Source organism: Sinohyriopsis cumingii, chromosome 3, assembly GCF_028554795.1.
Source record: "Sinohyriopsis cumingii isolate HCF-2022 chromosome 3, ASM2855479v2, whole genome shotgun sequence".
In the NCBI taxonomy this organism is placed as follows: Eukaryota; Metazoa; Mollusca; class Bivalvia; order Unionida; family Unionidae; genus Sinohyriopsis; species Sinohyriopsis cumingii.
Window position 1 is genome coordinate 1529444 of NC_142963.1, and position 13340 is coordinate 1542783.

Here is a 13340-nt window from a genome sequence, read left to right on the forward strand (position 1 = left end):
ATGTTTTGGAGATATGGCCACACTTTGATTTGGTACTTGGTTTTTATTCCGTAACGTTTGAAGGACAAAATGGATTAGAACCAAATTTGGCATGAAGTGTTACAGTAAGAAGACCTGCTGTATATACTTGCTTATAAGACAAGCCCAACTGCAAATGCAAGACTCAGATCTGGGTCTGTGCTGTTTGTTGGGAGTAATCAGTAGAACAAACAACATAGACCCTGATTAGCAGGCACATTTATGCTATGGGAAATCAGGATCTTTGTTACTTGCATTTAGTCTCCATTTATAAGCAAGTATATATATGTCAGGTTCAGTTTCCACATTTGTTCTTCAAAACTATATAGTTATAGCCCCATTTTCAGGACTAAATATTTTTTTCTTCATGTTTTGTTCTATTTATACTCGTGTACAACTGCATACAGTGGTGAACATCCAGGGCCAGAATTTAGACAGCTTTCATGTTAAAAACTAATTTGTTCTTGATTTCTAGGAAACAACATAATATACCCTTATTTGCAGGCACATGATGCATTGGCAAATCAGAATCTATGATGTTTGCAACTGTGTTCATGTATTTACACTGGTCAGTATCAAAGACAGTATTGAATCTTGCTGGCTTGGGACATCATTATGTGCAATTTTTGTGGCTCACATACATACAAGTGTACATCATAACAATATGCTAGTATTTGCAGTCTTAGTAGAAACTTTCTAACCAGACTGATATGGCTATGCAGAATATTGATTTTTGCAAAAAATAAATAATCCTAAAGTAGTTTTACTATACTCGAAATCTATAGATTGCTATGGACTTTTTCAGTGGTAGCCTGGCACTAAATTGGTTTCTAAAAAAGCAAATGCCTGCTCTGATCATTAGCAGTGCATGGAGTAATGTGAACCTTTTTTCAGATATGTGGCACTTTCATTGTGACATCATAGCACAACATACATTATGGTTTAGACTGGATCACACCTCTTGGTTGTCCTAGTCTAAAACATCAGTGTACTTTAACACTGATTTTGTCACATGTATATGTATTTCCTAGAGTATTTAATGATATTCCAAGGAATACTGATCATATGGGCCTATTTGACTTGTGCTTTAGGTTATATCCATAGGGGCAAAATGTCAGACATTTTGGTTAAACTTTTTAATAATGTTTAATACTCCATCATCCATTTCACTTTATATTTGGAATTTCACATGATTTTCCTTTGTTTCTTGTACCACAATTATTGTCTGGGATAGGGTCTGTGAGTCACAAAGTAGGACACTTTTTAATTAGTTTTTCTTTATTACTTTCTGACAAAAAACTTTGCTCAGTTTGCATATTTGAAATACAAGAATATCACATTCCTACCATTCACCATATATATTTCCTGCAGTAACTCAAGCCTATTGGTGTCCCAAAACATAGATACGCTATAAGAGATGGTGTGAGTTACCAAGGGAACTTTGAATGTAAAATAATCACATTTGTGAATGAGTAGGATCATTTATGGTAGTTTAATTGTTGCGATCATGATAGTATTTATAACAGTGTTTGAGTGGTCAGTTTAAATGAGTTGACCTGACACACACTGACCACTAACTCTTACACAGGTTGGATTTGAATGACTTTTAACTGTTTTTTTATTTTATATTTTATTGCCATTATTCAGTTTGATGCAAAAGATATAATTACTGTGATAATACAAAGCAGGTCTGCTTTTAACTGAGTGTAACAATACAGCAAATATGTCTGCAAATTGGTTGTTATTGTTGTTATAGGGTTTAACGCCATTTTTCAGCACAAGATAGGCTATACATGGCGGCCAGTATTAATGGTGGAGGAAGAACCGGGAAAACCCCGGAAAGAACCACCGACCCACGAGAAGCTACCGGCAAGCTTTCTCACATATCCACATTTGCCGAGCCTTGGACTCGAACCCACGCAGACAGAGATGAGATGGCAGTGATCTGTGATGGACAGCGCTTTAGACCACTTGGCCACTCGGGGCCCCTGTCTGCAAATTGGAGGTCAGAATACAGTCACATAGTTAATTAGGTTCTCACAGAAATGACTATGATGCTGTGATTTATTTTAACATTTGTCATGTTTGAATACAAGAGGAAATATTGTATTTTTAATTATTACACTGAAAATGAATTAAAATATTCGACAAAAACACAAACTTCATTTGTAGACACTTAATTGTTATTTATTTCTTAAAGTGTTGTCACTGGTAGGCATAAGTGACATTTTCAGTGATCAGAATTTTTATTAAAGACTGTTAAGTAAAGGTGGAATGAGAGTTTTTTTGTAAAGAAAATGTAAGAAAATATAGGAGTTCTTATAAGCTGAGAATTTTTTGACATTGGTTTAAATTTCCTGATGCTAACTGCCATTTTTGAGGATAAAACAAGCAATATGTCAGGGTTTTGTTTACAATTTTGATTTCACATTAAAAAAATAAGGGTCAGTTCTTTTGGTGTGTTCTGGGGGAAAAATGGAATCCATGCCTGCCCCATGTTAGAAGCGGGTTTATTAGTTATCTGGGTGCAAATTATTGAGGGAACAATGTTCTACTCCAGGTCTTGCCATACTCTATATTCTTGGGGCTAATGGTTCAAGAAACGAGATACGTTTTTATTGTAATTTTTTAAATAAAATTTTACTTTTGAGTGGTTCTTCATCCATTGTACACCTTTTTTGAAAATATATAGCATCATATTCTTCCCATCCATTCCTATCCTTGGGTTATGTCACTGTTTGGGGTCATGGGGTCATTCCTTTGGCTATATCAACAGCTCATCTTGGAGACAAGTCATGTGTTTTTTAAAACAGTTATTTATTTTTGCTAGAGATGTATATCATCTTGTTTACTATGAAATAGGAGGACTTGGAACTTAAACCACCATTCCACTATATGAATAAATAAACTTGGCATTCTCTTTTTTTAGTAGTGAGAAAAATAACAAAGAGGGATGAAAATATCTGGTCATTTTTTCAGACGTATTTGCCTAGCAGAAGCTTTTCTAACAGCAGACATTTTGCTGGGAACAATGCAAAATATATCAGAGGGACTTGTTGTCTATCCTAAGGCAAGTTACCAACACTCAGTATCTTCCTACTATCTTAAACATGACAATAACATACAAGTTGCTAGTACACAGTATGTTCCTACTAGCATAAATATAACAATATCCTACAAGTTTGTGTTTTGTTTTGTTGTATTTTGGTATGGTTTGTACTTTTAATTTTGAATTGGTTACACCAACAGATAAAGGAGAAGGCTATTTGTAAAGTTTAATTTATAATATGTTCAAGACATCTTGTACTTTTATGGTCTAATCATCTAATGTGTACCAGTAACAAATAATAGTGATATAGAAGGATGGGCCAAAAGATGGCAGTCAATACTTCGATTGGAGTTAAATCTGATTGGAAACTGAAAACTATCTTAATCATTGAAATGCTTGTTTTTTTCTTTTATTTCAGGTGATAGAAAAGAGATTGAAACAGGAGTTACCTTTCATGGCAACAGAAAATATCATTATGGCAATGGTAAAAGCTGGAGCCAATAGACAGGTATTGCATTAGAATGAAAAATGTGGTTTTTGATGGCAAGATCACGCAGAGGATGAAATTTAAAACAATTTTGTAATTTCATAAACATGGTTAAAATTGACAGCCTGCTTTCCCACACAAAAATTATATTTATTGGGATTAATGAGAACTGGAATCAACTTGGTTAATGCCAGGCTGAAGTTGTTGATTGATGCTTTGTTTCTTTTGGACCCTTTTATTAAAAAAAACAAACATTGCACACCAAATTTGAAAAAGTGGCAACTTTTAATGGCATGGCATTGGTATTGCTTTTCTGGCATCATCATTACCTGAGGTTTTCTGTTGAAGCTTTTGAAAGTGACAGATCTCTTTCACATTAGTTACTGTATTCATTTGAAATTTTGAGACAGTATTACTATAGTACTTTTTCATTATAAATCTGTCCACGGGAGCCATAAATTTTACTGCCTTATAGTGAGACTGTCTTATAATGAGGTACATGATAAGTACTCCCTCATTATAAAGCTGTCCTTGGAAGCCATAGAGTATGCTGCCTTGCAATGAGACCAGCTTATAATAAAGTACACCACATAAAGAAACGGGATTCATGACTATACTTGCTTTTTATCAAGAACTGTGTTGTAATAAAGGGCCATATAGTGAGGGAATGCTGTATTTGTCTTAAGTTTGTGCCATCATATGCAGGTGTTTCCATCTCACCTGTGTAAGCAGAAAGCTCTGTCATCATAACGGTGTTCACAAAAGTGAGACACTCCATTTGGCATCACTTTTTTCATACTTTTACAAATCACATTTCTTATTTAATTACATTGCCTGATTGAAATGCCTTAAGAGTACAACTGCCTGACAGATCCAGCCCTTCCATGCTTGATGTGCTAAAAGTTGTCTACCCAGATAGGTAGAGGTTACACAAGAGTTATCTACCCTTGTGAAGAGTGATGAGTGCCAAATTCCAGCTATATGTCTGTTATTACATCTTCTTATGCGATCTCATTAAATCACACCTTTACATTAACTGAGTGATTTTGTGGAGTTGTCTCACAATAAAGAAATACACTATAGCTGTATTTCTGTAGCTTGCTAACCTTCATAGGCAAGTAATTCACTCTTTATTTGTCTAACTTCATCAAATGATATTCCTGTCAGTGTCATTTCAGTTACCTGCCCTAAGTCTATTGTACTTGCTATTAGCATTCCAGTGAATGTGTTTATAGTGAGCACTCGGACATTGCCTTTAATGTCAGAGATCTATAATACTTGTTATTTTTACTTACCATAAGGTTGTTCAAGTAATTAATTTAGACATGTTTTTTTTCATTAGTGTCCACTTCACGGTAAGTTTATATGATGCTTGACTGATTTCACCTGTATTTGGTTTTGTTTTTATGTAACAATGGGCAGGACTTAGTGCAATAGGTGCTGGTGGTAGACAGTGATGACAACTATTTCATTTGTATGTGGTGCAATTTGGGTCTTATTTGCGACATTCGCACATGATAGTCAGATAGTATATGAGTGACTGTCTTGGCCAAACAATTGGGCAAGTGAGAGAGTTAGGAATGCACTAAGAAAGATGCAGACTTCCTTAGTATTAACACATACAGCCCCAGTTGACAACTTCCTAGTAGCAGATATGTTCAAGGTGGAAAGCTCATTGGTTCAGAAGAAAACTAAGCAGGCCTGACATCAAGAGCCCAGTCCTCACTGGTTGGTTGGTGGTTGAGTGGTTTAAGGCACTTGCCTTTACAGATGACTCTCATCTCAGCTCTTGTGGGTTCAGGTCTTGGCTTGGACAATTTGGGTGTGTGAGAAAGCTTGCTGGTAGCTTCCTGTGCGTTTGTGGTTCTTCTTGGGGTCTTTCCAGGTTCTTCCTCCATCAGACGTACTTGTACCCATGTAAAGCCTATTATGTACTGAAAAATGTTTTTATTAACTTAAAACAAAACAAAACCAGTCCTCGCCTCTACAACTGGAACATGTCTTGTGAGCAGTACTATTTGGGCTAGTACTGACATGGCCTTGACCTCAAGCTCCCAGAATGTGGCACTGGAATTTTTTTTCCCATCGTAACCAGTCCACATGTTTGAGAACATAGGAAGGGAAGTTATCTTCCTATGACATAAGTGAAACACATTACACCATTAAGAGTCTCGATATGACCAATAGCTAGTGTTCTTCTTTGACTATTTAAAGAGAAGGTAGAAGGTAGCCCCCATCATTTTAATGATCTTCATAGAGGGGAGTATACTAGCCAAATCTATGGCTTTGGCCATGTGTCCGAAATAGATCCTACCATCAGTTCTGAAATGGCTAAATAATTTACATTTTGAACCTATGTCGAGAACATTCTTTACTCACTTCTCATACAGTACCTGCTTACTTGTCAATCTAAGTACAGCATGCATGGCTTGTAAGGTGATCCAAATTATCTGCAGTTCCATGGTGATTTTTCAGTTTTACTTATGATGGCTCCTGCTTTCATTGTTTTGAATAGGATTGCTGCAAATCAGTCCATTGTTTTAAAGTTTTTTTCCATCACTGGACACTTTGTCTCAATGGCATCTACAGGACCATATAAGAGCTTTGAAGCAAACTGCGCCACTGAGAAGAGGGAGATCTTGTTTTTTTTTTTTTTCTACCATGGAAAGAAAGAAAGGATGACAATTCAGCTCAGGCTCTTTTGTCTTGGTGCAAGGTGTTTTTTGTTCTGTGAATAAAGAACTAACCCATGGCCATATGAGTTCTTGTGCATATTGCCTTACAGGGTGATGACAGTAACTGCTAGCATAGCATTCGAACATAACTGTTCTCAAACTGACATTATCCAGGTCTTGGGATGGAGGTTAGAGACAACTGTCTCTAGCTTTTACCTCAAACACCTTTTATCTCAACAGGCTTAGTTCGACTTGGTGGTACTTACAGCAGCATCACAACTGGCTGGCTTCCTGGGTCATTAAGCAGCTTCACATTGATGCAGCCACTCGATTTTTGATCAGTTTACCTTTGTTGGAGGGAATAATTTTCCCTATGAGCCATGTGCAGGCATATCTTTGTGTCAAGAGATTTGAAACTGTTTCATGTTCAGTTGGAAATCAGAGATTGGGTCTTTTGCAGGGTAAGGGGCTGTAACTCCACATCTTACATATTCTTATAAAGTGTCATGAACAGTTAACATATTTGATGAAGAAACCAGTTTTTGGAGTAAAACTTATTTATTTAATGATACCTGATCATAACATGGGCACACCCTTCCAGCTTCTTTGTTGTTACATTAAAACCTTGTAGGATGTGCACATTTGCTCAAGTAGTTACTGACATAGGGACAGGATTTAGCAGCAAACCCTATACACAAAGGGAGATCATTCTTTTCAGACATCCACCTGGGTGGACCAACAACTTTTCAAACATTTGTTGCTAAAAGCATACCTGCCATAACATGATATGTCATGCCAAAAACAGTTTTTGACTCCAAAACCCCTTGACATGGATGTGTTTAGAAAAAGTTATTTTTTAAGGAACCCCCCCCCCCAGCACCACCACATCATTATATGTCTGTAACATGTAGCATGCATAAATGGTAAACTGGTCTGCTTAGAGCTCATGTAAAACTACCTTTGAGGCAGTTTATACAGCAAATTGTCATAAAGGTAAAAGGCAAAGAGGTCAGGTATAAACAACCACCATAACATGTCACTTAATTGGCTCAGGTGGTCTGTTAATTTGTTTGAAGACCAGTAGGGGAGCCCATGATACTAATGTGCATAGTTATAGTTTATATGAAATGGATAGTCCTTAATGTGATATATGTTAATTATTCTATAAAGACAAGCATATTTCTTGGTCAAACTACATCAGTTACAGTTTTGACCATGCTAACATTATGGTCATCAAGAAGAACTCCTTTCTTACCAGGATTTGCTGAGAGGACCCAACAGGGAGGTTTGAACCATAGTACAATCCAGTCTCATGCAAAGATGAACACTAATGACACTTGCAAATCCCTAATAGAACTCTTGAGAACAGCAAAGATTGTCTGATTAAGCCAATAGTTTTTCCATCCATTGGATTTGAAAGACAGAAACTTGTAATTTTGTTTATTTAATGTGAGTTTTGTTGTGATTATATGAGTGTTTGCAAATAGATGTATGTGTATGGTGATGATATTTGACAATCCGAAGTCTACCAGCTATGTCTTTGTTTGTAAATGTATTAAATGCTTTAAGGAAAAGATACAGGTTGTTTTCTTTTATTCAGATCTGAGTTTCCAATCATTTTGTTTTGGCTTATATGATAAGATAGCTTATTCTCAATTGGATGATGTTGCTTTACTTGACGTCTCAACCCCCACCCCATACTCTCTGAGAATTGGCAAGTATGGGGCTTGGGAGGGCTGGATTTGCAAGGAAGTGATCATATTTTACTAAAAAAATTGGTTTTACACTTAAAAAATGCAACTCTTTTGCACAAAGTTTATAAATGGATGCATACCAACTTCAAGCAGAAATATAATCTCCAGGCAAGATCATCAGTTGTTGAAATTCTGACAGTTTTATGATAGCTATTTTAGTTATGTAGTACTGGGTGTAGGACACTTTATTGACTGAAAAAGTCCTAAAATACACAAAAGATACCAAATTTTAAAGAATGGCACAAGAAATGACAAAGGGTTATATATGTTGGTGCATTCCAGCAGTAATGGTTATTTAAAAAAATGTGTTGAGAGAGTGACCATGAATAATGATGTATATCTTGCCATTGCATTGTCATTTACAATGTGGTACTTGTTGATGATAGTTCAGTTATGAATGTCTCCAGTTATCTGGCACAGTTTGATGATAACTTAATTATACTCATCACATTTTCATGTTCATGCTTGTGGAAATGTTTAAATTCATGCTGTCCCGTGTTTAATGTGATACAAATGACACAAAACCACTTACTAACTTGTGCCAGAAATTTTTCTTGATCCAGTTGATTTGTGAAGGCTGGGGTTTTAATAATTCATTGTCAAATTTACTAATCTCAGATTAGTGTATTAACAATAATTATGAGCCCTGTGTATTAATGAGGTGTTTTTTTTTATCCAATTGGCTGGAATTTTTAACCACTTTAGAGACTTTTTTTTATTATAGGACTTTAATCAAACTTGGTAAATAGGATTTTGATCAAACTTGGTAAATAGACTTGTCATCAAGATGTTGGATGATTTTGATTATGACAAGGCCTTTGCTTTAGTTTTTGAGAAAGCATGTATTATCGTGGTCAAGTTTTTATGGCGAGATCTGCAGATAATGACAAGGTTATTTGCATGATTGGCTCAATTTGTTATTTCTCTTTAAAGAATATTTTTCATTTGGTTTAAAAGAAAAAAACTTGGGAAATAGGTGGGATTAGTTCAGTAATGCTCAAGATAGGTCCATATATGTTAATTAAACCTTTACTGTAGTAAAGTAGGTCATGTATGTATAGATATTTTAGTGTTGAATTGCACCTCCGCACATTAATGGTTATATGGTAAAATCCACATCATTGGGTGATAATTTACACAGGCTTGTCTAATAATAAGACTACATTATCCTTATTAGTAAAATGTTCAACAGCATACCTGCCATATTCCCAAAAAAGTGTGTTTTGAGGTGGGGTGGTATACTGCAAGACCCCAAAAAAGACATCATCCAATTGAGAATAGCCTATATTTTCATATTAGACTATTCAGAATGATTGGATACTCAAATCTGAATAAAAGAAAATAACGTCTGTTTTCTTCAAAACATCTAATACACTATCAAACAACAAATTGTTGGTAGACTTAATATTGTCAAATATCATCACTACACACACGTATAAACACTCACATAATCAGAACCATACTGATGTTAAATAAAAACATCGACCAAATGTTTGTCATTAAAATCAATTGGATAGGCCTAAATCACATGCAGTAGGGGTTTGAGGGTAATGCAAGTGTCATTAGTGTTCATTTTTGCAATCACTAGAGACCAACCAGATGGTGGTGGTGTTCAAACTTCCCTGCTGGATCTGATGCAGTCTGGCCAATAGATATATTTGTCTCTATAGAAAAATGAAAATACATCACATTTGGGACTGGCCATTTTAATTGGGGAAGGAGGGGAGATACAATTTTCAAGTTTAAGGAGGGCTGTACAGGTAATACAGCATTATTAAATGCCTCTGTCCAGTACAGATGCGTGCTTATTATCATCTTTCATTCAATCTATTTCATGACTAAAAGCATCCTGAAAAGCATGGGTCAGTTAGTAATTATTTTTTTAAAATTAGATTAATGATACTTAAGCATGCCAGATATGTTTCATACAGGTAGTACTGCTAATATGACAAATGTTGTTCACTCCAGAATGACCTATCTTGATATGTTCAAAAAATGAAATGCTCTTTCTTGCTGTTGTGCTTCACAAAGTATAACTCCATCAACCAGGAGTTCTGAAATTTATTTTGGATGGATTTTGCTTGTTTGTTGATAGCTTATTGTTTCCAGTTTCATCTTTGAAATTGATTAACACTTAAACACTATTCTGACAGCTACAATAATTTTTTTTTGTATTTTATAAATTTGGAGTAAAATCCTACTTCAAAGAAACATTGCTACTGTTCACAAACTTATTAATAATCTTTAATACAAATGACTTAAAACATTCTCATTCAAGTCAGTGATGTGTAACAACTTTTCGTTCTTGGTCATGATTTATTTATGACTATAGATGAATTGGGTTGTTCCACTGTGTGAACTTTACCTATGCAAATTAGCACAATATTCTCTTAAGCAGTATTCAAAAACTTAACACATCACCTTAGCTATTGTCAGTCAATTAAGTACATGGTTGTTTATACTTGATCTTCTTGCCTTTTTATTGACTCTTTGAGAATTTACTGTTTAAACTGCCACAAGGGCAGGACTGTTTAATGTTTATTCATGCTATGGGCATATACTTGTCTTTTTTCTTTGAAGATTACTATAAGGAAAAGAAATGTTAAACATGACTATGTAAGGGGGTTTAGGAGTAAAAATGATGTTTTCAGCTTGAAATGTCACGTATGGCAGGTGTGCATCAGTGTTAAGTTAGATGTGAGGTGTATGACTTCATGGCATCTTGGGTCTCTTTTTTTTAATTAATCCTTGGTTATTGATATATTTATTGAATAATGATGCAGTTAATTATGATAATTTATTATATATAGTTTATACTGAGAAATTTGGGTGAAGCTGTTATTTCACTGAAGTCACAAGTTTGAACAATGCATCAGCTTTTATGGAGCAACTCTGAAAACTAGATTTTATATGGAACAGTCAGGTCTGATTTACTACTGAATAGGGAATAAAAAAGACTGCAGATAAATAGTATTCTTAAAGGTTTTTTTTCTTTTAATCTACAGCTAAAAAATAATGTGTATTATTCCTGTCATTTCTATGATTTTCAGGAATGCCACGAGCAGATCCGTGTCATGGCTCAAGCAGCAGGGATGGTGGTGAAGCAGCAAGGAGGGGACAATGATTTAGTGGAACGGATCAAGTCCTCACAATACTTTGCTCCCATACATAGTCAGCTCCACAAGATAATGGACCCCAGTACATTTACTGGACGAGCTCCCCAGCAGGTAAGCAGTGTGTGCTGGTCAGTGTCCTTTTCAAGCCAAGAAACTTTTGCAAATCTTTACCCAAAGGAACATTTGCAGAAATGGGATTCTTTTAGAAATTACCAAGACAGAGTTAACAAGCATAAGAAAAAGTGAAATTATTGAGTTGTTTTTCCTCAAAAAATATGTAAAGGTAAATTTCACAGGATAGGATTTCATTTTATAGCACTATTTCCCATAGCATTTCCTGTTAACATTATTTATCTCTGTTTATAGGCCTTCTCAATCTCAATTGACAGCAGTCAATATTGCAGTGTTTTAACTATTTGTGTCAATTTTGTACATCATCCTAGCTGTTTGTTAACCTGTTGCATATTTGCAAGATGAGTTTTTAATATTCTTCATAGGCTTGCTGCACACAATATTCATGTGAAGAATTCAGGATGTCGACAGTACTTTTAATGTTATAAAATTCAGCTGGTAAGATAGATTATGGCAACAGCAGCAGCTTAATTAATGTCCTCTTGTTTCCAATATGCAAGATTTATTACCTCCATTCAGACAAATTTTATAAACCCTCATACTGCACCAGTGTTCTCCCCAGTCTTTCAGGATAGTAGGCCTACTACCATGAATAGCTGCTTTTAGCCTCTTTAAAGATTATTCTGCAACTGAAATGTACTGGACCATGTTATTACATGGGTCAGTTATTAGTTATTACATGGGTCAGTTATTAGTTATTACATGGGTCAGTTAGCATAAATGTACTTAAAGAATATTGTTACCTGTTTTCTTTTAATTGTAATCATTAGTTTGTGTCTGTTAAGAAAGAAAGTGTCACACTTCACCTCTGACTGTGGATTAGTGCAAATTTGGTTTGTCGTCAGGTACCAATTTTCATGGATTTTGTGGTTTACTACAAACCGTGAATTGAACGACCCAGTGAAGTATGATCTTTTTGTGGAAACAATAGGATACCATTTCCCAATCGACATATTTCAGAACCATGAAAATTGATACTTGCGATCTTTGTACCCTCATGGTAGAATACAGCACATAATATGAAAACCTTTGAGAGTTCTTACAGTGATTAGATTATAATAAGAATTCTCAAATATTGACAGGTATGTGGCACATACATGTTGTTTACTTTCAGAGTACTCATGTTATTTAAATCTTGAACTTTTAAAACCATGTTTGTGCTGTACAGTAGATTATGATGTACATATTTTGTGTTTCAGGTGACAAAATTTATACAGGCCGAGGTGACTCCTGCATTACAACCTTTTGCAAGCAAGCTAGAGGGTATCTCAGAACTTGAACTTTAGCCCAGCTGTCATTTCACTTAATTGAATTCAGGGACAACAACGGAACTGTTTGATTCATGGACATAAATATCTTATTTAAATTTCTTAAGAGCATGAGAAAAACGTTATGCCTTTTGTCAATTATTGATCTTTGTAAAGTATTAATCTCAGCAAGGTAAATCTTATAAGAAAATATTCTATTAGAGAAGTATCTTACAGACGTTCAAAATGGTATGTGTGTATTTGTAACCACAAACTTTAAAGGTTTATGAATAAATGTTTGTGTAAATCTCTATTTTACAATCCTAAGTTTTGAATTGTTCTTCAGAATTATTTTTGAAAACTGTTAAATGGAGATTTTTTAGAATGCCTCAGAGTGACTTAAATTGAATTCTGGGAAGGGACAGTCTATCTATCAATATGTTGACATAATCACATATAACTATTAAGCAACAGGTGGGGTGTTGTCAAGATTATAGGAAGTAAGGTAGTGATAGGATAGATAGAACAGTAAAGTTTGGAAAGGTAGAAGTAAGTAAAAGAGTATCAGTGTTTTTGTCCCGTCATACTCAGACTAACCTGGCTACTGTGGTGGTGATGAAATAGATGAATCTTGCTGGTATGAAATTCTTCCTGTGATTTGCCCTAGTTTGGCTATGTGCTAGGGTTAAGTATTTGTCTCTGTATAAGATTGCCCTAGTTTGGCTATGTGCTAGGGTTAAGTATTTGTATAAGATGGATAGTAAACTCCAGAGAACTGCCAGATATCGTCCATCCCCTTTCGATATGCAAATGAAGTTCCCAGTTATTGGTGAGCAGGAACGTCGAAGGCACAGCAGATGTC

The 13340-nt window shown here is 35.2% G+C and overlaps 1 protein-coding gene across 2 annotated transcripts in view; it reads left to right on the plus strand.

Annotated features, from left to right (window-relative positions):
- Positions 1-12805, plus strand: part of LOC149802331 (adenylosuccinate lyase-like) — a 118001-nt gene extending 105196 nt beyond the window's left edge. For both annotated transcript variants that reach the window (XM_089951542.1, XM_089951543.1), the window contains 4 exons: positions 2998-3088; positions 3486-3575; positions 11034-11210; positions 12431-12805. In XM_089951542.1, the coding sequence (XP_089807668.1) occupies positions 2998-3088; positions 3486-3575; positions 11034-11210; positions 12431-12517 (445 nt within the window). In that variant the 3' untranslated portion in view covers positions 12518-12805. The remainder of the gene's footprint in view (positions 1-2997; positions 3089-3485; positions 3576-11033; positions 11211-12430) is intronic.
- The last annotated feature ends 535 nt before the right edge of the window (positions 12806-13340 follow it).